At 48.3% G+C, this 22979-nt stretch overlaps 1 protein-coding gene and 1 long non-coding RNA gene across 3 annotated transcripts; one reads left to right on the forward strand and one right to left on the reverse strand.

The window, feature by feature from the left end:
- Positions 1-3528: 3528 nt before the first annotated feature.
- Positions 3529-5266, reverse strand: LOC127001967 (uncharacterized). The gene is made up of 4 exons (XR_007755612.1): positions 5199-5266; positions 4554-4889; positions 3867-3915; positions 3529-3677 (listed from the first exon to the last, which is right to left on the reverse strand). It is a non-coding gene; the product is annotated as an uncharacterized LOC127001967 (long non-coding RNA).
- Positions 5267-13486: 8220 nt separating this feature from the next.
- On the forward strand, positions 13487-22729 carry LOC127001968 (uncharacterized). Of its 2 annotated transcripts, XM_050867264.1 has the most exons (3): positions 13487-14628; positions 14753-14775; positions 20132-22729. In XM_050867264.1, the coding sequence occupies exon 3, from the start codon at positions 20137-20139 to the stop codon at positions 21874-21876; it is 1740 nt and encodes a 579-aa protein (XP_050723221.1). In that variant the 5' UTR covers positions 13487-14628; positions 14753-14775; positions 20132-20136; the 3' UTR covers positions 21877-22729. The 2 variants fall into 2 exon arrangements, with proteins under 2 accessions (XP_050723221.1, XP_050723220.1); XM_050867263.1 differs by having other exon boundaries at positions 13487-14775.
- Positions 22730-22979: the final 250 nt, after the last annotated feature.

The following is a 22979-nucleotide window of genomic DNA, read 5'->3' on the forward strand; positions in this document are numbered from 1 at the left end:
CATTCATCACCCACTTTAGCATTCATATCTCCCATCATAATAAGTTTCCTTTCTTTCTCAAAGCTCTTCAGACATGTATTCACTTCCTCCCGAAAAGCTTCCCTTTCTCTCAGTCTTTTACTTTTCACATTTACTGGTGCATATATACATACCCAAACATACTTTACTAAACCTACTTTTCCTTTCACCCGCACAATTCTTGATCCCTACGAACCATAATCAGTCATACCATTATGCACCCTTTTAGACATCACAATAGCTCATCCTTCCTCTACACTTCTCATCCATCCCCGTCCATACAACCCCCCTAGGCACACCCTCCCACGTACCCTCTCTACCATCACTCACACCAGTTCCTCGAATATGTGTTTCACTCACTCCCAACACATCCACTCTACCATTCACAAAATTTTCTATCATCACTCTCCTCATTTCCTCATCACCTACCCCGTTCACATTTATAGACACCAGTCTCAAGCATTCCCTACTCTCCTGCCCCCTGGCTATTGCTCCTGCCTCTAAAACTCGATAAAAGTATTAGAGGCCACCAATGGGTGGCTAGTCCAATGTTGTATTATGGAGACTTTCTCCTTGTCCGGGCTAAAAGGATTAAAAACAACAGCTGATGGTCCCTGCCCCCCTCCCCGTTGGTGCTACCCCGCAGGGTATACTAACGGTGCGTACCGTGTGAAGGTGAGGATGGGGTAGGCTACCTTCCCAGTCAGAGGGTAGCCGTATTGCTCATTTCCCAATACCCCAAAACAAGGGAGCTTTACGCATCAGCAACAACACACCTCGGATGAACCTCATTGGTTACGATACTACCACTTTTTAAAAAAATCCATTCACATTACAATATTTGCTGAGAACCTGTTTTGGGTCTTGCCTTTGACGATATTTTCATGAAAGTGTAAATTAAGTGAGTGGTGGTTCAACGGCCATCCTGTATTTCACCACGACAATTCATTGTTTAATTGATTGATTGATAGTTTATTGTTGCAAGTAAAACAACAAAGAAGAAGGGAGGAGCATGCCATCCCAATTCCCAACCCCCAGGCAGTACAGAGTGTGATTATACAACTAAGGATACATGTGTAAGTAGCACCAGGAAACTAAAAAGAGACAATGGAAGGGGACAAGTGCTAAAAAAATAAAGGCCTTGATTTAGTCAAGGGAGCAGACATAAGGGACTGTACATATGGACTACAATCTAGAGGCAAATGCAGGATACTAAGCACAGCTGAAAGAACATTATTGTTAATGAACCAGGCCACCAGCCCAGGCAGGTCCCAGTGGCCCTGTGGGCGGTAGGCACTAACAGCAGAACATTGCAGGACATAGTGTTTGAGCGTGTGACCCCCTGGCCTGGCACACAAGCGGCAAGGTACAGGGTCAGCCCCACTGACCTTCCAGTAACATCTATAGCCCAGCCTCAGCCGCATCACCATCAGATCATAGGATGCACTAAGCCTACTATAAGTGTGGGTGCAGATACTTGATACCTGGGCATAGTGAATGCTGGAGGGACTACCATCCTGACACCTCAAGGCAAGCTGATTGGTAACAGACTCACTAACAAGGGATCTAAGTCAATTCTTAACATAATTATAGGTGTATTCAACACCTGGGTGTACATTGAGATCATCAGAGGCAGCACGAGCAAGTCTGTCTGCCTTTTCATTATGGGGCAGCCCAACATGTGAGGGCACCGAGATAAAGTGTGCAGTAGCACCACAGCGCTGCAGGCTAAGGGCACTAAGGCACTTATTGACTATATCACAGTCAGAAGGGAAGGAGGACAGAAGAGCATACAAGGCACATTGACTATCAACAAAACAGGTACAAGACTTAAAATAAAATCCATAATGACATAATTTATCTATAGGCATAAGAAACATCTGTGTGTAGAAAATAAATACTTTATTGTATTGAAAACCATCCATACCTATCATCCTTTGTAAAAAGAGACACTGTTTAATAAATCGTGATTTCAATGATTTCAACCATTAAAAATGTAAAGTAATTTGTCTCCTTAATTCACTGGTGCTTAAAGAACATAATATTCATTTGTATTTCAAGATAAAAAGGAAATAGTGATTTCTGGTTACTCACATAGTTCGACTACTGACGAACCATCCCACCTCGGTGTTGACAGAACCATCCCTAATGTTTATTTTTTTGTTATGGCCACTCAGATGATACATGCAAGCATCTCATATAACTCAGGCATGGCAATACTACCATTAAACAACAAAGAATCACCATGATAATATATCAGTGAGCAGCCCGATATATTCACAAATCTAAGGCTTACGTTACGAACCTGAAATATCACATACAAGTAGTGAAAAATCACAAAAAGCTTACCTGGATTCAGAGTATGCCCAACACCAAAACTGCTGGACGTAAACATGCTAGTGCATATTGGCGGGAAATCTCGTGGTTCTAGGAACTTTACTTATTTATTTCAAGTCAACCTATAGTGCCTGTAGTTTTCTTTTATGTATTTGTTGAATAATTTATTTGTTTATTTTTAAGGGCATGGTAGTCTCATGAAGCTCGTCATGGCATAAGGAATTTGTTTAAATTGGTGCCTGTTATGTTTAGCTCATGCTGCCCCCCAGAACTCTTTCTTGATTCACTGGGGAGTATTAGAAAGAAGGTTGAGGCTGCATTTTTACTCAATGTGTATCAGACTTAACATAGCACAGTGCTAAAAGTTTAGGCAGCGCCGATCAGGCGGCTAGAAACTCACGCATTATAAGAAAAGAGCTGAAAAAATCGTTACAATGTAGCGAAAATGCTTTGCTTTGTCTTTGCAACGTTGGTGGTCTCCCGCTAGTAGTGACAACACTGAAAATGAGCTGCCAGTTAGTTTTAAAAATTTAAGTAGTGAAGAAATAACCTTTCCACCCCAGCCGCTCCACGGCCGTTATAAGACCTTATAAGGGTGGACAGACCGAGGTTTTGAGTGGGTGTTTCCTCGCCACGCTGGTGAAACCTGGCAACGTTCTTCCTCAGAGAACACTCACTCACACCGAGTTGTATCAAGATCTCCTTGGTTTGCTGCCCAGCCTTATGCAAAGCAACTATCATTGCAAGTATATCATGTGATAATTGTTCATATTTCCCAATATTAAATCCAGTTCACAACACAATCTGTAGATACACATAATTTCAAAGCGTCACTGTGGAGCGGGCTGGGGTGGAAAGGTTATTTCTTCACTACTTAAATTTTTAAAACTAACTGGCAGCTCATTTTCAGTGTTGTCAGTACTTAGCGGGAGACTAGACCCACGTTGCAAAGACAAAGCAAAGCAGTTTCGATACATTGTTCAGATTTTTTCAGCTCTTTTCTTCTAATGCGTGAGTTACCTAGCGACCTGCGTTCGCTGATAGGCGTCTAAACTTTTTGCGAGCACTGTACAATTAGACTTATCAATAATTTAAACTTTTTTTTCCTTAGTGTCTGCATGAGTGAGTTAACCAGTCATGCAGAAACTGGCCCAGCGTCGCTCTTGGAGGGTGCTACCCAAGATCTGCCCGCCTTATTTGCTGCTGCTGCTGAGGTGATTTCCAGCGTGCCTGCTCCCTCTGCCCCTGCCACAGAAGTCACCAGTGTGCTGCTTCCCTCTGCCTCGGAAGACGGAACAGTCTTCATGGTAGATGAGGAGGAGCTGCAACATAAAAAAAAAAAGGAAACTTGAGCTTCAGCTACTGGAGGAACAAATCCAAGCAAAGAGCAGTTAGGATGGCAATGGAAAAAATTGCACAAGTGTGTGATAAGTGGAACCAAAATACAAAATAAATATGATAAATAAATATGATTGCTTAAACTTGTCTTTCTATTAAATTCCTCTACTTACACAGTTTTTTCTGGCACGATTGTACATCGAAGTTCCTCACAGTTCAACACTGAAAAAAAAAGACATAGCTAAAATAAGATTTTGTAGGGCAAGTGATTGCTAAAATTACAAGGAAATGATTCAATTATACTACACATTATTGAATACTAGTACTTCCCAAATGTACAACAGTGGTTTTAGCATGATTGTTAGTTTGGTAATTAAAATTCCAGTGTCTCTCCTGTCTCGCAAATTATGAAGTGAATATATTTTCTTGGTATATTTGTGTGTTTTGAATGATTCACTAATTTTTTTCAATTTTAAGCTAATGGAAAGGGTTGCCACGCATCATGTTTCGGCGTGTTTTCTAATACTAATAACCTACGCCGGAAGACATTTGACTATAATCTATCGGAAGACCTAGCCTAGGTTAGAGTCAAATGTCATTGGAGACCATTTTCCATGGTGCACTTGGCCCAAGGCTCGTGTAATGCGCCGGGACACAGGCTGAGCGTCGCCCATAAGGAAATCTCTAATTAAAAAAAAATCAGTAACGGCGTTTCTACCAGTTTATAGGGGTAAGAAATTTATAGAATGGTGAGAACTAACCCAGTATGAGGGTGAGAAATGCAACAGTGAGACAGGGAACACACTGTAATAATACCATTAGTTTTGGGGTTTAAAATTAGTTCCATTAATATAACTTACTTGAAATAGCGTCTGACAAACTCGTCCCTGTACCGCAATCCATCACGGTCTTGACCTGCAGGGAGCGGCTCGGCATGACCACCATTGTCGTCATTTTCCTCTCCGGCAGCCATCTGGATTTTGTCCTCTGCTTGTGGTTGGCCATGTTCTTCACCACCCTCCAAAAGTATTTGAATATTTCTGTCTTTGCATATGTTGTGCAACATAGCGCAGACAAAAATAATCTTACATACTTTCCCTGGGGGAGTTACACGAATTTCACTGTGGAGAACATGAAATCTTCGCTTCCACTGGCCAATTCCTCTCTCCACAATACTCCGTGTTTTCTTGTGAGCTCTGAAAAGTAGAAATAAAATTCTTTTACATAATACTGTTTAGGTTAGATTGCTGAAAGTTGTAACACTGCGAGACTGGCAAGAGTGCCCGATTTTGCAGTCCCCCACCTAAAATCACAAACTCCCATTAGGTCCCCATGTTTGTTATTCTTAGGGAAACTGAAAATCAAAATAGGGTGTGGGGTCATAAACTGCAAATTTGCCAGGCAAATATTTTGTTTGTAATATACGTTGTTTATCCAAATCATATCAAGAAGCTATTGCAGTTCATCATATAGTTTTACGAAATGCAGATTATTTCATATCTTACCTATTGTAGGCTAGCTGGTATTCATGCTGAGGTCGCAGATATGGTGTCAGCAGCCAAGTTTTGTTACCACCACTGTCCCCAAGCAGATGGCATCCAGCTGGAACAGCACGAGTCTCGAACATCCTCTTGAGCCCACTTTCATTCAAAATGCGTGCATCATGAACTGAGCCTGGCCACTTCGCTTCTAAGTCAGTAATCTTGTATTTGGCATCGAAACCACCTGCACATTTATACTATGGTATCTCTTGCGGTTTACATATTCTGCCTCAAACTGTCTTGGTCTCATAATTCTGATGTGAGTTCCATCAATAACACCAACCACTTCAGGAAAGCCAGCAACGTCCCTGAATTCTGTCTTTTTTTGCTGGAGATCTTGATTGGCGGGAAACTTTATAAATCTTTTCAGTATGTGTGGGGCACTTAGGGCGTCCAGTGTTTCCGTGATGACCCTGCTCACTGTCTGTTGGGACACTCCCAAGTCATCACCATTACAGAGCTGCATTTTCCCCGTCGCTAGGTACCTTAAGGTTATTAAAACTTTATGCTCGGGAGTGAGAGCATTGTTGGTCGCCGTTGGTCTCAGTAACACGGGCCTCACCAAGTCTGTCACAAAAACAATGCCAGCACGATCAAGTCGGTACCTACTGATCAGTTCTGTATCACTCAGTTCATTCAGGACGTGTCTCCTTTCTCGAAATTCTTCTTCTTCTTCTTCGTGGGTGTTTTATGGGGCTATTTAGGCTGTGGACCCACAGCCTCTAGAGCCCCGTCAGTGGTAGTTGTTATCAGGAGTTGTTGGTTGTGCTGGCCGGCCTGTCACCAGGGCGGGAGTTAGATCCTGTCGAGTTGCCCCGACTTCTGCAGGAAGGTTTGCGTGCACTTGAGGGCGTGGAAGGCAGTGGTGGGGGTGAGGGCGTCGCTGCCCAGCAGGTCCTCTAGGGTTGGCCTGTGAATACGGAGACTGGTTAAGGATGCTTTGAGGGTGGTGCGGAGGGAGTGGAATCTTGGGCAGTGGAGGAGGAGGTGTTCTGGTGTGTCAGGTTGTGTGGGGCACCATGGGCAGTGTGGGTCTTGGACTATGTTCAGTCTGTGCAGGTGGGCATTGAGGCGGGTGTGTCCAATCCTGAGACGGGTGATGGCTGTGTCCAGGGGGCGAAGGGGGGAGAAGGGCGCCAGTGCTGGGCGGGGAGTGTCTGTAGCGGCCGAGGGTGAGCTGTCTGAGGTCTATCGTCAGTCTGGTGGTCCAGTGGCGGTTGGAGGACTGTCGGAGGTGGATCTTGAGGTCACTGTGGTCCGGAGGGCTGGGAATTGGCTGGGGATGTGTGTGTGCCAGGTTGGCAGCTTGGTCCACCACTGTGTTGCCCATGATGCCTATGTGAGAAGGGACCCACTGAAGGTGGACCCGTCTGCCCCCGGAGGTCAGCTGTGCCAGGAGGGAGTGGATGGCAAAGCATAGTGTGTGATGTGTGTGAGGTCTGTGAGTTGAGATGAGTTGGAGGGAAGTGAGGGAGTCAGTAAAGAGGGAGACCGATAGGTGTGGGGGAAGCGTTGTTGCTGCTGTGAGGCCTTCCCTGATGGCAAAAAGCTCTGCCCCAAGGATGGTGGTGTGGGGTTGGAGTTTCCAGTTGGTGGAGGTGTGTAGGGTTGGGAGGTATATGGCCGCACTAGTGGAGGGAGGGGAGGGAATGTGTGAGCCGTCTGTGAAGATGAAAAAGGTGTCCCTGTATTTGGTGGAGAGGAGAGTCAGGAAGAGGGCCTTTCCCTGGTGAGGACAGTCTGCTTTGGTCCATGGTGTCTGAAGGTGTAGGGAAATGAATGAAGGAAGGGGGAACCATGGACCTAGGGGAGAGAGGTGCGCAAGGGGGGAGAAGGATGGAGGGGTGACAGAGAGAGCGGTGTAGATAGAGAGGGCTCGGGTGATGAATGGCGTGTGAGCGTGGAAGGCCTGTGGGGCTGGAAGTGGGTCAGGTTGGTGTTGGGACAGGACAGTGTGAAGGGAGGAGTGAGGAGAGGATGTTATTCTGTGGAAGGTGGTGACTGTCTTAGTGTTGCGTCTGTGGTCTAGTGAGGGAAGGCCCGCCTCTGCCTGCAGGGCCAGGGTGGGAGACGATCTGAAGGCGCCGAGGGCTATCCGCAGTGCGGTGTTCTGCACCACCTGCAGCTGGCGGAGGAGCGTCGGGGAGGCTGAACCGTAGACCTCGCATCCGTAGTCGATTTTGCTACGGATGTAGGCGCGGTAGAAGTGGAGGAGCGTCGCTCTGTCGGCTCCCCACTTGACACCCGCCAGGGCCCTCATGAGGTTCAGCCGGGGCAGACAGGAGGATCGGAGGGCACTGATGTGGCGCTTCCATGTGAGGCGAGGGCCGTCCAGCACTAGACCCAAGAATCTGTGTGTTGTGCGGAAAGGGATGACTGTGCCTGTGAGGTGTGCTTGAGGGATGGCGGGGATGCGGCGACGGGTGAAGCACATGAGGCACGACTTTGGTGCACAGAGGGTGAGGCCCCACTGAGTGCACCATTGGCTGATGGCGTCGAGCCCCCCTTGGAGGAGGGTTTGTGCCTCAGGAAGAGAAGGAGCGGAGCATAGGAGGGAAATGTCATCCGCATAGAGGAAGGTATGAGTGCTAGGAGGGGAAGGCAGGTCGGACAGAAGAACGTTGAAGAGGAGAGGGCTTAGGGGTGAGCCTTGGGGAACCCCTCTGCGGATAGGATAGGGGTGGGAGAAGGTGGTCCCGATAGAGACGGAGAAGGTGCGACTCGAGAGGAAGGAGCGGACCCAGAGCAGAGGAGCGCCGAAGAGGCCCAGGGAGGAGAGTTTGTAGAGGATAGCATTGTGGGAGGCAGAATCAAAGGCCCCTTCGAGATCCAAGAAGGCGGTCAGCGTGAAGCGCCCCCGGCCAAAACCCTCCTGAACATGATGGTCTAGGTCAAGGAGGGTGTCGATGGTTCCTCGGCGGGGCCTGAAGCCAGACATGTTAGAGGGAAGGAGATGATTGTGTTCCAGCCACCAAGAAAGCCTTGTTAGCACGAGGTGTTCAAAGAGTTTGCTGATGCAGGAAAGAAGGCTGATAGGTCGGTAGGAGGAGGGTGAGGCGGGGTCCTTCCCTGGCTTTGGGAGTGGAAGGGTGATGGCGTGGCGCCACTGATGAGGGAAAGTGCCAGAAAGCCAGCTGTGGTTAAAGAGCTGAAGGAGGAAGAGGGAGTAGGCCTCTGGGAGGTGTTTGAGAAATTCATTGGGAACGTCGTCATCCCCAGTGGATTTCCCCACCGGCAGTGCAGCTATGGCTGTGGCGAGTTCATGGATCAAGAAAGGCTGGGCGATGGGGTGGATGGTGGACTGTTGGGGTAGTATGGGGGGAGGGACCGGGTCCGGGGAGCCCAGGCGTGTGCGGAAGTGTGAAGCTAGGTGTTCCACCTTCTGGGCATCCCCAGCTAGTGGAACCCCGTTGTGGTGGAGGGGGAACATGAGAGGGGCCTGGGGCCGGACCATCTTCCTGAAGAATAGCCAGGTTTTTGTGAGTGAAGTGGAGAAGTCTAGGGAGGCGCAGAAGGCGGACCAGGATGCCCTTTTGGCTGACAAGATCGTGCGCTTACAGCGAGCCTCCAACTGGTGGAACCTCCGGCGCAGCTCCGGGATGGGCCTGCGACGCCAGGCATTGAATGCCCCGCGCTTGGCCCTCACCGCAGCCTCGCACTGTCTGTTCCACCAAGGGGCCCGAAGGAGACGTGGGGGCTGAGAGGAACGAAAGGTGAAGCAATGGGACCCCGCGACCACCAAGGTGTCAGCTAGGGCCTCTATGGCTGTGTCAGAAGAAGGGTTGGGGGGGAGGGGCGAGGAAGAGAGGTGTTCTAGGAAGGAGTGCCAGTTGTCAGCCCTAAGGGACCATCTAGGGCGGCCTGGGGCCTGGGGTGGCGGGTGTAGTGACGGGAAGGTAAGAATGACAGGAAGATGGTCGCTGCCGATGTGTGGCCCGGTGGTGACAGTGATGAGGTGCAATGGACCACTACCAAGACACAGGTCAAGGGTGGAGGCCCTGGCTGTGGCGGGATCAATCCGGGTGGGAAGGTCCGGGGGGGTGAGAAGAGAGAAGGAGGCACTGCCGGCGAGGAAATCCACTAAGGAGTGGCCGGAACGGTTCTGCTGAGCCGCAAAGAGGGACGGCTCCCAATGAGTGTGGTGGGCATTGAAGTCACCCATGATAAGTGCAGGGGAGGAGAGCTGATTGAAGAGGTGGCGGTATTCTAGTGTTGAGATGTCCTGACACGGGTTGTAGAGGATAAGTACGTCAAGGGGACCCGAGCTGAAGGTGACACGGACGCCCAGGAACTCCAAGTGGCCTCCCGGGTAAGGGGTGAGGGATAGCTGACAGGAGGGAAGGGGCCGCCGGACTAGCAGCAGGAGGCCTCCGCCCACCGCTCCAGTTCGGCGGTCCCGCCGATAGGGAAAGTAGCCAGGGAATGACGGGGAGTAGGGTTCAGCGAGCCAGGTCTCGCAGACACCTATGAGGAGAGGAGAGATGGAGGATAGGTATGTTTTGAATTGTGGTAGCTTGTGATAAAGGGACCTGGCGTTCCAGAAAAGAAAGGGAGATGTTGGTGGAGGATTCACGTTGAAAGGGAACCAAAGAAGGAGATGAGGGAAGGAAGGGTTTTGGAGAAGCAGTCTGAGAGGGAGTGGCCGGCGGAAAGGAGAGAGCAGAAGGTCAGGATGACCGGGGCGAGGTTACAAATGATGGAGGTGAGTGAAAGGGGCGCGGTGGGCTGGGCAGCAGTGTCGGCTGAGTGAGGGGGTGGGGAGAAGTCGGGGAGTGGGGCAGCTGGGAGGTGGGAGATGGGTTGGAATGGAGGGTGGGCGTGGTGTACCGGTAAGAGGAGGAGTGGTGATGGGTTGTCAGGGAGGCCCTGGGGAGGGTCAAGGGGTGGAGGGTAAGGGGTGGAGGGGTAGGGGGTGGGCGGTATGGGTGTGCCCTTCAAGGGAAGCGGGGCCGGGGGAGCTATCAGCAGGGCGGTCGGGAGCAGGGGCGTTGATGGCGCTGGGGAGAGGGGTGAGGACATCGCTGACCGGGCGACGGCGGGGAGAAATCAGTGGCTGCGGGGGGCGGGTGGTGGACCTAGAGGTGGGTGGGCGGGGAGAGGGCGGGGAGTGGGTGGCCCTCTGTGTGTGTGGGTGGGCAGAGTGAGGTGGTTGAGGGGGGATGCGCGGAAGGGGAGCAGTGTTGCCGAGGGGCTGTGGGGGCGGGGTGGTGGGGCGTTGTGGAGTGGGCGCGAGGGCGAGGAGACGGGGAGTGGGACGGACAATGGCTCCAGGATAGTGGGTGGAAGGGGTAGGATCCAACACTCCGGAAGCAGGTAGCAGCAGGGCTGAGGGGGGGCGCAGGAGTGGTGGTCCCGGGCGAAAGGATCCGGGTTTGAGCTCCCGCATCCGCTGCCGGGACTCAAGCACCGTCAGGTCGCCGTTGTTAAGGCTGCTTTGAATTTCGTCTGCTGCTGCATGAGCTGGGCAGAGTTTGGAGGTGGATGTGTGTGCACCCTGGCAGTAGAGGCAGCGAGGGTCCTTAGTGCAGTCCTTTGCAGCGTGGAGACCGCTGCAGGTGCGGCACCTGACCTGTCCCCTACAGGTCCCCGTCCCATGCCCGTATGCCAGGCAGTGGTAGCATTGGAGGACAGGAATGGAATGGGGCCGCACTGTATAGGCCGTACTGTCGATGGCCACGTGAGGAGGGAGAGGGCCTTGGAATTTAATGCGGATCGCCAGGCCCTTGGCTCTGGCACCGTCTAGGAACTGGCCAGGAAGTCGGCAGATGGCGCATGGGAGGGAGTGGGAGCCCCCCAGAACGGTCAGTTTTTCTAGGATGACACTGTCAGGCAGGGCAGTGTCGACCGGGTAGATCCGGCCGTATGTATGTTTGTGGGCCGGGTCAGGGTCAATCACCCGACAGCGGACGGGCCATTTCCCCAGGGAGGTCACTGACTCTGGGGGCTGGGTTAGGTTGTCGAGGTTCGCGACCTCGAAGCGTAACCCGTACCCCCCGTGTGTGATTTGCAGGGTATCTTCGATCACTTTTTTCTGGAAGATGGAGCCGTGCAGAGCACTGGCCACCTTGGACGGGTGGATGAAGCAGCGGGTGTGGTCGTAGGAGGAGAGGCATACTACTAGTGGTGCCTTGCCGGCGGGATCTCGCTTGTTGGGGAAAGGGAGGGCTGGAGTGAGGGCAGGGTACTCTGGAGGGTCCTCGGGGGGTGGAGGAGGGGGGAGGTTCCCGGGGTCGAGGGCGGAGGACAGTGTGGAGGGCTGGGCGGCGGGCGTGAGAATGGGGTCAGGAGAGGGAGGAGAACCATGATGGTGTTTGGGGTCGCTGGAGGGTACATCACCAAGTGGGGAGCGAGGCCGTTTGATGGAGAAGGTGGCGGAGTCCATCTGTTCCATGACGGGTGAAGGTGGGGGCCTGGAGACGTCGGGGGAGGTCTCAAGCTGGGGAGGTTGGTGGGCGGAGATGGCCTCGCGGCCTTCTCCCGGATCTGACGGCATCCAGGGGTATGCTGGGGTGTCGTGCAGAGCTTGGGGTTGTATTGGGAAGCACTGTGGGCCGGGGCCCGAGGTGATAGTGGTAAAATTGCAGACTGGGAACAAGGGGACTTGTTCCAAGATGGCTGCCCGTTATCGAACCTTTCTCGAAATTCCCTTGGCTGACGTACACGGGCTTGTTGTTGTTGTCCAGCCATGATGCCTTGATCTTGATCTTAACCTTCATGTACATGTGACCCGTTGAAGAGTCAGTCCTTTGTACCTATGAAAATTTCATAAGCTCGTATGACACCTCTCGCGCTGTCTTACCATATGAATTTTTCTTAACGCTTATGAATTTTTCTTAAGGCTTATGAACTGCTTATGAAATATTTATGAAAAATATCCGCCATTTTGAAGGTTTATGAAAAATTCATAGCGCTATGAACTTTTATAAGTACCGGCCCTGAAGCCTCAGAAATTGCAATGGCCGGAGTATCCCACCGACCGAACTATCAACCCTCTCCTATACAGGCAGTTACGGGTGCCTGTAGAGCACCTTGACAGAGTGGAGGGATGCACCTAACTGACTCAGTTGCCTCTGGGTACAGGGCTCCCAGGCGGTGCCTGCTAGCTGACTAATCTACCCGCTAGCTAACTAGACTACCCACTAGCTATTTATGTGTTGCCTTCAACTTCGATCTTCTGTTTTAATACATTCCTTTCAAGTGAGCTTCATAGTTGATGATGCTCCCTACACATGTATTAATAGTTGTATAATCACACTCTGTCCTGCCTGGGGGTTGGGATGGCATGTTCCTCCCTTCTCCCTTGTTGTTTACCTGCAACAATAAACTATCAATCAATCAAATCAATCATAGTTGTTAGGGTGATGCAACACAAAGGTTAAATTATTATGAGGTTTATTCACATTATGTTGGTATATAATGGTAGCGAGCTTATGGAAGTTAAGTAACAATATTATTTACAATTCATCATTCTGTTTGTAATGGTATCGAGCTTACTTTAGTTAATTAACAATGCTATTGACAACTCATTATTCTGTTGGTAATGGTAGCGAGCTTTAACGGAGTTACTTTACAATACTGATTACAACTCATCATTCCAATCACCAGTAGGGCATTCTCTTCACAGAACATTTCATAATATATATATATATATATATATATATATATATATATATATATATATATATATATATATATATATATATATATATATATATATATATATATATAGATATATTAGTCCTGGCCATAGCTAACAAAACTACCCTAGTCAAGTTTCTATGGTGCATAAAATGTCTCCCTTCAACCACCGATATGCGTTCACAAAGATGATCATGGGGCAAGGTATTCGTGTGGGGTTAAGATACCAAGGGGGTGATCATAAGCCCACACAAAAGGGGATGTTCACATACGTACTCTATATAATGACACAAGTGAGGTACCAGCTCGGTCAGTGTGCTAGGGAACCTGTGGGGGTAAGGTCGAGACGGTGTGTGTCAATTCAACTCTTTAAGTAACATTAACATGAGACTCCCTCACACAGTCGGCTTCTCACCTCCCCCCACTGCCCGCGGCTAGCCAGAGGCTAGTGAACCCATTTATCGGTGGTTTAGTTAACATACAATTGACCTGTTCTTCCAGTTCAGAAGGAGTTCCGAAGCAACTGGTTTTCTCTCACTCAATACAGGTGAAAAATTCTGCTCGTCAATCTGTAAACATGTAAATATTAATCCTAAATATCTATCCGTTTCCACTTCTGCTCCTTCTATCTGTATAAATCCTTTTGTGACTAGGCAACCTCATGAACGAAAGATGACGCACATAGCTTGTGCGGCTGCCGAGAGCAGTCATCATTTCGTCTCGATAGAGTTCACATCACACGCTCCGTGTAAGACACAAAACCAGTAAAAAGATAAGTTAAGCAAGGACTTTAACTCCAAACCTGCTAAACTTATATTGGTGGCAGCGGTTACAAAGCGATTACAGAGCGATTACAAAGCGATTACAAAGGATTTATCATCAAATAATACTGGCCTACACAAAGTGCCTCAAATTACGTGGTGACTCCATACCAGTGAACCAGTGTGAACTCCAGCACAATCGAAAAATCCAGCACACCCTCTCTACAATTACGGGATTACTACAGTCCCTATGAGACGACTACCAGCCCCATCGCTCGTACTTGCACCTACAAAAGAGGTCATCACCTACGTTGTATCACCAAAACAACAATCTTTGCCACCACTCAGCAAACGTCCGTGACCAGTCTACCCAAAAATCCCACCTCAATTAACGGGATTATAACCCCTGCCGAGCTCCCCCAACCCTGTATCTTCACAGTCACAAGAGGAGGAAGAGGAAGCCGTATTAGTAGTGAAGAGGTAGTAGCTGCGGCCAGGCAGCTCAAATCAACGCGTCAGCGGTCAGCGTCAGCGTGCCGTCAATCACAGCATCGTCAACACCCACCCCCGGCCTAGTGGAACACGCCGCACAATTTTGGTTTGTCACCTGAACAATCACTCAAGTAAGACGAAACGTTGTTCCATAATTTAGTACATGTACTGTCGAAACCTCCCACTTCAAATAACATTCTCACCCTCGTCTCCCATTCTCCACTAATTTACCCATATATAATCGCCATTTCATTTGTTCTTAATCCCTTACACGGATTACATTTAAATTCCTATCCCTACTCTCTTGTATTCAATACCGTTCGCCTTCAGCGCTCCTCCCCTCCCCGTTCACCAGCCCTACCCCTCTTTCACCGGCGGCAGCCACGCCTTGCTGATCCCAGTGATATGTGTCTCCATCCGCACATCTGCTGATCCCAGTCATTTATGCCCTTGTACCGCCCCACTCCTTCCTCCAGCGACCTCACGACTGCTTCACACCCAAGGTATCTTACCATTTCCTTACGGATTACCTACGAATCTTCCTATAATCTTCCCTTTAATCTTACTAAAAATTTCCCTTCCTATAATTTTCCTTATATACGTCCTAATATCTCCCGTACATTACAGCTTGTGCCGGTGAGCAGAGAGAAGTGAGTTAACCCACATCTCCTGCGTCCCAGTCTCCCCCCTCACCATACATCAGCCATACCATCATGCTCTGGTCTCCTTACAAATGCATCAGACACAGCTAAGTGACTCCCCCGTCTAACTCCCCATGTCCCAGGATCGAAAATTGGAAGAGGCTTTATCCTCTGCCTTCAGCGGTTTAACAATTGATACTCCCCATCACACAGTCCTCCGTTCAGGAGCTGCTTATCCAAAACCTATTCCCCCAGCAACCCCATTACCTCCTGCTGAGCAGCCCCCCTCAGACTCCCCCCCAGAGCTTTCCCGGACTACTTCTTCCCAGACAGAACAGCACCAAAGTGACCCAACCATGAGTGACAAACCTCAAAACGTCATTTTAAGGGGCGAGGATAAAAATCCAAAATATACGGGCTCAGAGGAGACCGGCCCCGACCTCCTAACTCACCTGCAGAGGGTAGAGGATGCTTTTACCAAATTCCATTATACAAATGAAAAGGAGAAATTGGCCCACCTTTACGACAGCATCCACACGGGCCCTTGTCGGGCTCAATCCATTATAAAAAGTGACGCATTCAAGAAAGCCAAAACATATGATGAAGCGAAAGCGAATCTCATCAACCATTTCGGCTCCACATGCAAACAAGGTGCCCTGTCAGTCTTGTTCCGCCTAGCGGCTACCTACCGTCCCAAAATAAAGGCTAATATTGCAGTGGATGACTGTTTAGGCGTCGCGGGTGGAGCCTTCACAGAGTTTGAAACCCAATTCCGTCACTCCCCGTGGACTACCGATGAGAAAATGAACCTTGAGGATGTGAGCCGCCTTTTCTCATACTTTGTCTTTCTCCTCAATTGCACGGAGACACTCTTCAAAGAGTTACAAAAGGAAGAACCCCTCCCAAAAGGTAGAACCCTTTTCAACCACATCAGTCCCCTGTCGGGACGAGAGCCACCAACAGAACCCCCATCCTCAGCGGTGAGGGGTGTCAGAATTCAGAGGGGACGTCCCCAAAGTCGCTCCCCGACCGGAGCTCAGACCCCTAGGAACCGCTCTACCACACCCCGCGGCCGCCGCCCTTACACTAGAGGCAGGGGTCGCGGGCGTGGCTATAACACTCAATATTGTTACAACTGCAGAATCACAGGACACCATACACGTAATTGCTGGTACGGCAGCAACACCCAACAGTCAAATCAATATTGTTCCTACCATAAGACATCAGGCCATAACACCAAGGATTGCCGCGCGAGGCCCCGGGGAGGTACCTCGTCGGGGGAAGCCTCGCGCGCCATGTCTCCCGCAATAACATAGGCTCAGGTACAAAATCACACCAGGTGCGTGGTATTCATACAACAACCCTAACCCGCACACCTTTAAACAAACCAAGTACTTCCACAGCTCATTTTGACATTGAAACCCAACCTACGGATGTTGAAACCACTACCATGAAACACCACCGCATTGCTCTTTATCCCCAATCCTCCCTTGCCATGACTGTCCCTGCTAAGTGTAATGGTCGCCAAATTAGTGTTTTCATGGACACAGGGGCATGTCCCAATATCATAAACATCGGAACATTGCGTGCCTTACATGACGCAAAGACAACCTTGGTATTGGAACCTCCCTGCCTAAAATTAAGTGGACTAGATGACACATCATTTAAAGTAGTTGGACACACCCCCTTGTCTATCCAGTTGGCTAACTCCCTGTCCCCGATTACAGCCACCTTTCATGTGTGTCATGGTTTGAATATCCCAGGTGATATTCTTTTGGGTCTTCAATCTATGCGGGAACACTGCTTGTCCCTAGCTCCAGCAGAAGATTGTGTTTACCAACATGAAACACCAATTAGAACACTCACGGCCCCAAAGCCATTGTTGTGCACTTCTCCCTCCGCCGATGGAGAATATACTCATCTTTCTAGCGTGGCCCAGCGGTCACTGGTTGATACTTCATCTCCAGCAGTGCATGTTATTAAGGAACAAAGTGCATCATCCTCCAATACATTACCTCCCTCTCCCTCTTCTTCCTCTTCGCAAGAGCATTTGAGGGTCCACGGCGTTCTGGCGAATGACGTCACGTTAGAAGGACGTGGATCAGCTATGCTTCAAATGCGTCTTGCTGGTATAAGTGATGAATGTGAGGCTATCTGTATGAGTGAGAGCTTGAAGATGAATGCCATGACTATGGAGGATGCACTTTGCAAAGTAGATAAAAATGGTCAAACCTTCCTAATAATGCACAACTCATCCCCATACGTACGCAAGTTCCGTCAAGGGACATGCGTCGTTGACTTTGAAGTTCTACCTGAACGCATCGGTAGCGTGCAGGAATCAGAGATCATCTCCCCCTCTGAGATCTTGCGGAGTGATCAACATAAACAAAAAGTAAATGATTACCTAACTACTCATCTAGAAGATCTGGCTTTTCCAGAAGCAAGGGAGAAATTGCACAACCTACTAGAGACATACCACTCCATTGTCAGTCTGCCGGATGATCCTATTGGATCCACAAATGTTTTAACACATTCAATACCGGTTGATCCCAATACCAACCCCATCTATGTGCCTGCATACAGAACACCACACTCTCAAAGGCCTATCCTAGATACTGCAGTCAAAGACATGTTAGCATCAGGTATTATAGAACACACTACTTCTCCCTGGAACTTTCCCATTTTCCTTGTGAAGAAGAAAAACGGCCAATTTCGGCCAGTTGTAGACTACAGGAAACTAAATGCTGTTTCGCACCCTCAAAGATACCCCTTACCTCACTTGCAGGATATTTTAAGCAGCATGGGCACCACCAACAAGGTTTTCACGACCTTAGATTTAGCAAGTGGCTATTGGCAGGTTGACCTCGATGAGCATAGTAAACCGCTCACAGCTTTCTCTACCCCTTCGGGTCACTGGCAGTTTCGTAAACTCCCCTTTGGAGTTAGTGGTGCGCCACTAACGTTCCAAAGGCTAGTCAACAAAGTTTTGCATGGCCTCCTTGGCAAACAGGTTTTCGCCTTTATAGATGACATCATCATAGTGTCACAGGATGTCGACTCACACATTACCTTACTACAAGAAGTATTTGATCGCCTTTACCAGGCAGGTCTAACTCTGCGTTTCCCAAAATGTCATTTTTTGCGTCCAAGCATCACATACTTAGGCCATGTCCTAGATCAGAATGGTGTACATACGACTCCTGACAAAGTCAAGGCTATTTTTAACTATCCTGTGCCAACAGACGTGAAATCTGTCCGCTCTTTCCTAGGACTGTCCGGGTACTATCGATCCTTTATCAAGGACTATTCACGCATTGCAAGGCCCCTCACTCAACTTTTGCGCAAAGACTCCACATTTACATGGGGGGCGGAACATCAGGAAGCTTTTGATTACCTTAGAACAACACTAACATCCCCGCCTGTCCTGGCCTACCCAGACCACACAAAAGACTTTTTCCTGTACACAGACGCTTGTGGCAAGGGCCTAGGAGCCGCTCTCATGCAATATGATGTTAGAAATAAATTACAACCTCTAGCATATGCAAGTCGCACGCTCAACAAAGCAGAATCAAACTACAGTACTACCCACCTTGAGGCCCTTGCGGTCGTGTGGGCATTACGTCATTTTCGTGACATCATTTATGGCTACAATATCCATGTCAGAACCGACCACGCAGCCGTGGTGGAATTATTCAATACTAAAACCCTCACGGGGAAATTGGCCCGATGGAGCCTCATTGTCCAAGACTTTAATCCTTCATTTGCTCATGTCCCTGGAGCAGTAAATCAGGTAGCGGACGCCCTATCCAGAAATATCGGCGCGATAATGGACATGGATGTAGATCATTTTGAAGACCCAAGTCGACCTCATGACCCAACTCTGAATGATTCCATACGCGCAGCGCAACAAACAGATAACTTCTGTCAACCCATCCTATACTATCTGCAGAGTGGCGACCCCAATTCCTTGCCAACACTACCTGTCCCCTTAACTGACTTTGATCTCAACGACGGCATTCTCGTCAGGAATACATACATCACAACTAAATACGGTCCGCATAGGGAAGTTACACAAATCGTCGTACCAGAAAGCCTAGTCTCTATGATCTTGCATAACATACATTCTTCCCCTCATGCAGGCCATCCTGGAAAAAGTAGAGCTTTGATGCAAGCCCGTTTGTTATATTATTGGCCACGTATGCGGCTCGACATCATTGATTACATCAACAACTGCCACACTTGTGCAGAAAATTATGGATCCATTACTCAGCAAGTCCCCATCAAAAGCTATCCCATACCTTTGGAGCCATGGGATACCATTGCTATTGACCTATTAAAATTACCCCAAACTACTGAAGGCCACAAATACCTATTGGTTGCCATTGATCATTTCAGTCGTTTCTCGGTTCTAGTCCCCATTGTGGACAAGCAAGCAACTACTGTGGCTAAAGCTCTCATTGATGAAGTCTTTTGTAAATATAACACCCCTAAAGTCCTCATCTCAGATAATGGCACAGAATTTAACAATAAAATCTTGGAGGCAATCTGCAAGGAATACCAAGTTGATAAGGTAAATACCATGGCTTATCATCCAGCTTCCAATGGCATGGTCGAGCGACAAAATCGAAAAATCATTCAGACACTTCGCTCTCTGGTCGGTGATGTCTCAGTAACTTGGCACGAATGGATGCCTCAGGTAATGGCTTCTCTTAACTCATCTCTCCATAAATCAATAGGTGACACACCTCATTTTGTCATTTTTGGCCAGGACCATCGATTGCCGTACTCATTCCTCCTCAAAGAGGACACGCCCATCTATAATTTTGATGACTACGTTCGAGTCAGAGGGACAGACTTCCAGAAGATCTATAAACGGGTTACCTCCAACATCGAGGATAGCAAGGCTGCCATGAATGCGTCACAATGGAAATCAGCTACCGACAAATTATTGGTCACAGGGGACATTGTCTATTTAAAAATTCAGGAACCCAAAAACAAACTAGCACCTCGCTTTGAGGGACCGTACCGAGTACTGTCCTACGACAAAGGGAATAAGGTCAAGATCCGCCACCTGACTACCTTGGAAACGAAGCTTGCACACCTAGACCACCTAAAACGCACTAACCGACCTTCTTCCTCAACCTGTGAGGCGTCGACCCCTGCGCCTGACGACCCTCTAACGACACCGACAAGTACTCCAGGCCCAGCTGAGGTGGACACTACCAACGACTACAGGAAGAAACTAAGATCATACACATCTGCACACTGATGCATTTGTACGGAGAACCATCTTCATCCCTTCTCTTCTCCCACAAATTTTTTTTACCTTATCCATCCACTAACCACTTTCTATTATCTCACCCAGTTGCGATGCTACTCCCTTGCCTATGTGTCCTGGGAGGTGTTCTCCTGGTCCTCCCCACACATGCCACGAAGCAGCCCTCCTATGAACAACACCTACGTGTGGGGGCAATCGTGGAGCCAGACGGCCCCGTGATGGTGGTGGAGGACGTGGTCGATGTCCGCATTACCCTATGCGATTTTCGTGAGCTGGAGCGACTCCATATACCCCAGTTCCGGCGCCAGATCCAGCAAGCGGAAGCGGTTCTCCAGCAGACCTCGGACACAGTTCATAAACTAAACCATCCACTCACGCTGACATATTTCTCTACTCTCATGCTATCTTTCCTAAATATCCAACAATCCTTTGATAGTCTGCTAGAATGGACCCCTTTTTCAACTTACCTTAAAACACCAGTAGCCCACGCCAGGTCCAAGCGTGGTCTCATCGACATTGGTGGGAGATTGTTAAAAGGCCTCATTGGTACAGCTACAGATGCCGATGTTGCTGAAGTTCACGATCAGTTAGACAAATGGGGTACTATTTTGAATAACCAGGCTATTGTTCTCAGTTCCCAAAACAAAGCTATTGAGACGGTTGTTCAGACTCAAAAAGTTATCATAGACCGCCTCAACAACTTCACATCCCTCATAACCCAGCTTCAGCAGGACCAACACCAGTACTTATTGGCTCACCATTTGGCTTTAATGGCAGCAAACCTCAGAGCTGTCTACCTTGCAATCACAAATTTTAAATTAGCACTGCAGGACACATTTACACTCCTCAGAGACGTGTTAGATGGTGTTGTAACCCCTTCCCTTCTCACCCCTCAGGAACTTAAGCATGTCCTTGATTGGGCCAGCACAGAAAAAGGCTTAACTCCTGTTTTCAGTGAGACCCAGGTTCAATATTATTATCCCTACATGGAGGCAACATTGACTACAGATGGTATCTTGGTGCATATACCCTTTAGGTCGCCAGATATGTTCACTATCTATCACATTCATCCATTCCCTACAGTTGTCAATTCTTCCATCTACCAACTATCTACATCTCATACCACTCTCTTGGTTTCATCAGATTTCATGCACATTGCTTTTCCAGCTGACTTTCATGATTGCCATATCACCCGATTCCAGATGTACCTTTGCCCTGCTTACCAGTACGTCTTTTTGCCTACCAGTAATTATCCTTGTGAGCTGGGTCTAGTTAGAAACTCCCCAATTGAATCTCTATGTCTTTTCACCCCAGTCGAGGATACCACCATCTTCCACCTTAGAGTGCAACCCTGGCGTTACTTCTATTTCCATCATTCAATTGCTCTTACAGTTACTTGCCCTGGATCCCGACCTAGCAACACCGCTGTCCACGGCTCCTTTGTCATCTTGGAGGCCTGCAGTCTCACATCCCACAACCTAACCACTAAACAATCTAACCATCTATTGCTTAACCAAACCTTTCATACCTACAACCTCAAACCCTTTCACTTGCCGACACCAACAACTCCCCTACAACTCAAACCCTTACACTCTTTAGGAGACACCTTACCCAAACTCACTGCACCGAACATCACCCTCCAACTCATTTCCTCTCTCGCCATCTGGCCAGAACTTCGCCCCGACACAGTATACCCCATCCTCGCGTCACTGACTACGGTACTGACGCTCACTGTGATCCTGGCTACCCTCCTCATCTGTGTCTTCCACCGCCGCTACGCCTTCCTGCGTCGAGCCGTCCTCCAGCGCCCCTTACAGCCCGCAACGGCATAGGCCATATTCCCGTTGTCCAATAATATTTTTTCTTCTCATTGAGCATAATTGTATTCATATGCCATTTATCTATACCCAGAGGACAGGATAATTTCTTACAATAACTAACTAACATGCAAGTCCTCTGTGATATGTATCTATTTACCATTTGTATATACGCCTATATCTCCATATACAACCAATTTTTTTTTGTTTCTATATTTTAACTTAACCATGTATGTATTCCCATACCATTTATTCCATGATCATGATAATATTTTCTACTATATATTATTTCTCATGTTATATTTAGTTAATAAATCATTCTCCCGGGAGTTTAGATATTAGAAAACAAATATTTTTTTTTGTGCACTTGTTTTTATTTGTTTATACACCATTACTATAGGTCATGTAACCATGTGCCAATTGTTTAACTGCATTTACCTGCTATTTGTCCCTCATGGGCTTATCATCCTGTATCCCATTCATTATTTTTTTTTTCCCATTCCCTTATACTGTGTACTTCCTTTCTCGTCTTCATACTTTCTATACCTCATTTTGCCCGGCCATCCTTGTACATAGAGTTTTACTCTCATCGTGGCGTGGGCGCCACGCTAGCCTGACCGAGCATTGTAAACATGTAAATATTAATCCTAAATATCTATCCGTTTCCACTTCTGCTCCTTCTATCTGTATAAATCCTTTTGTGACTAGGCAACCTCATGAACGAAAGATGACGCACATAGCTTGTGCGGCTGCCGAGAGCAGTCATCATTTCGTCTCGATAGAGTTCACATCACACGCTCCGTGTAAGACACAAAACCAGTAAAAAGATAAGTTAAGCAAGGACTTTAACTCCAAACCTGCTAAACTTATATATCCTCCATGAAAAAAACTATCTAATGATCATTCGGCACCTTCGGCCGAGGCGTAGTCACGCCACCAGCTCCACATCTGGTTCGTCTGTCTGTCTTGCGGTTCGTAACCACCTGATTCACAAGCAACACTTTAGTTATTACAGGTTTTTGATTTCTCAGTTTTCCCCGCATTACATCTAAACTATACCTGATAGCTAGCTAAGCTAACCCACAGTATTGTTATGCCGGACGTGTTACTTGGGTTCC

Source organism: Eriocheir sinensis, chromosome 22 (genome assembly GCF_024679095.1).
Source record: "Eriocheir sinensis breed Jianghai 21 chromosome 22, ASM2467909v1, whole genome shotgun sequence".
Lineage (NCBI taxonomy): Eukaryota > Metazoa > Arthropoda > Malacostraca > Decapoda > Varunidae > Eriocheir > Eriocheir sinensis.

Excerpts from the sequence above, each read along its gene's own strand:
- LOC127001968 (XM_050867263.1), top strand. The coding sequence starts at position 20,137 with ATGCTACTCCCTTGCCTATGTGTCCTGGGAGGTGTTCTCCTGGTCCTC.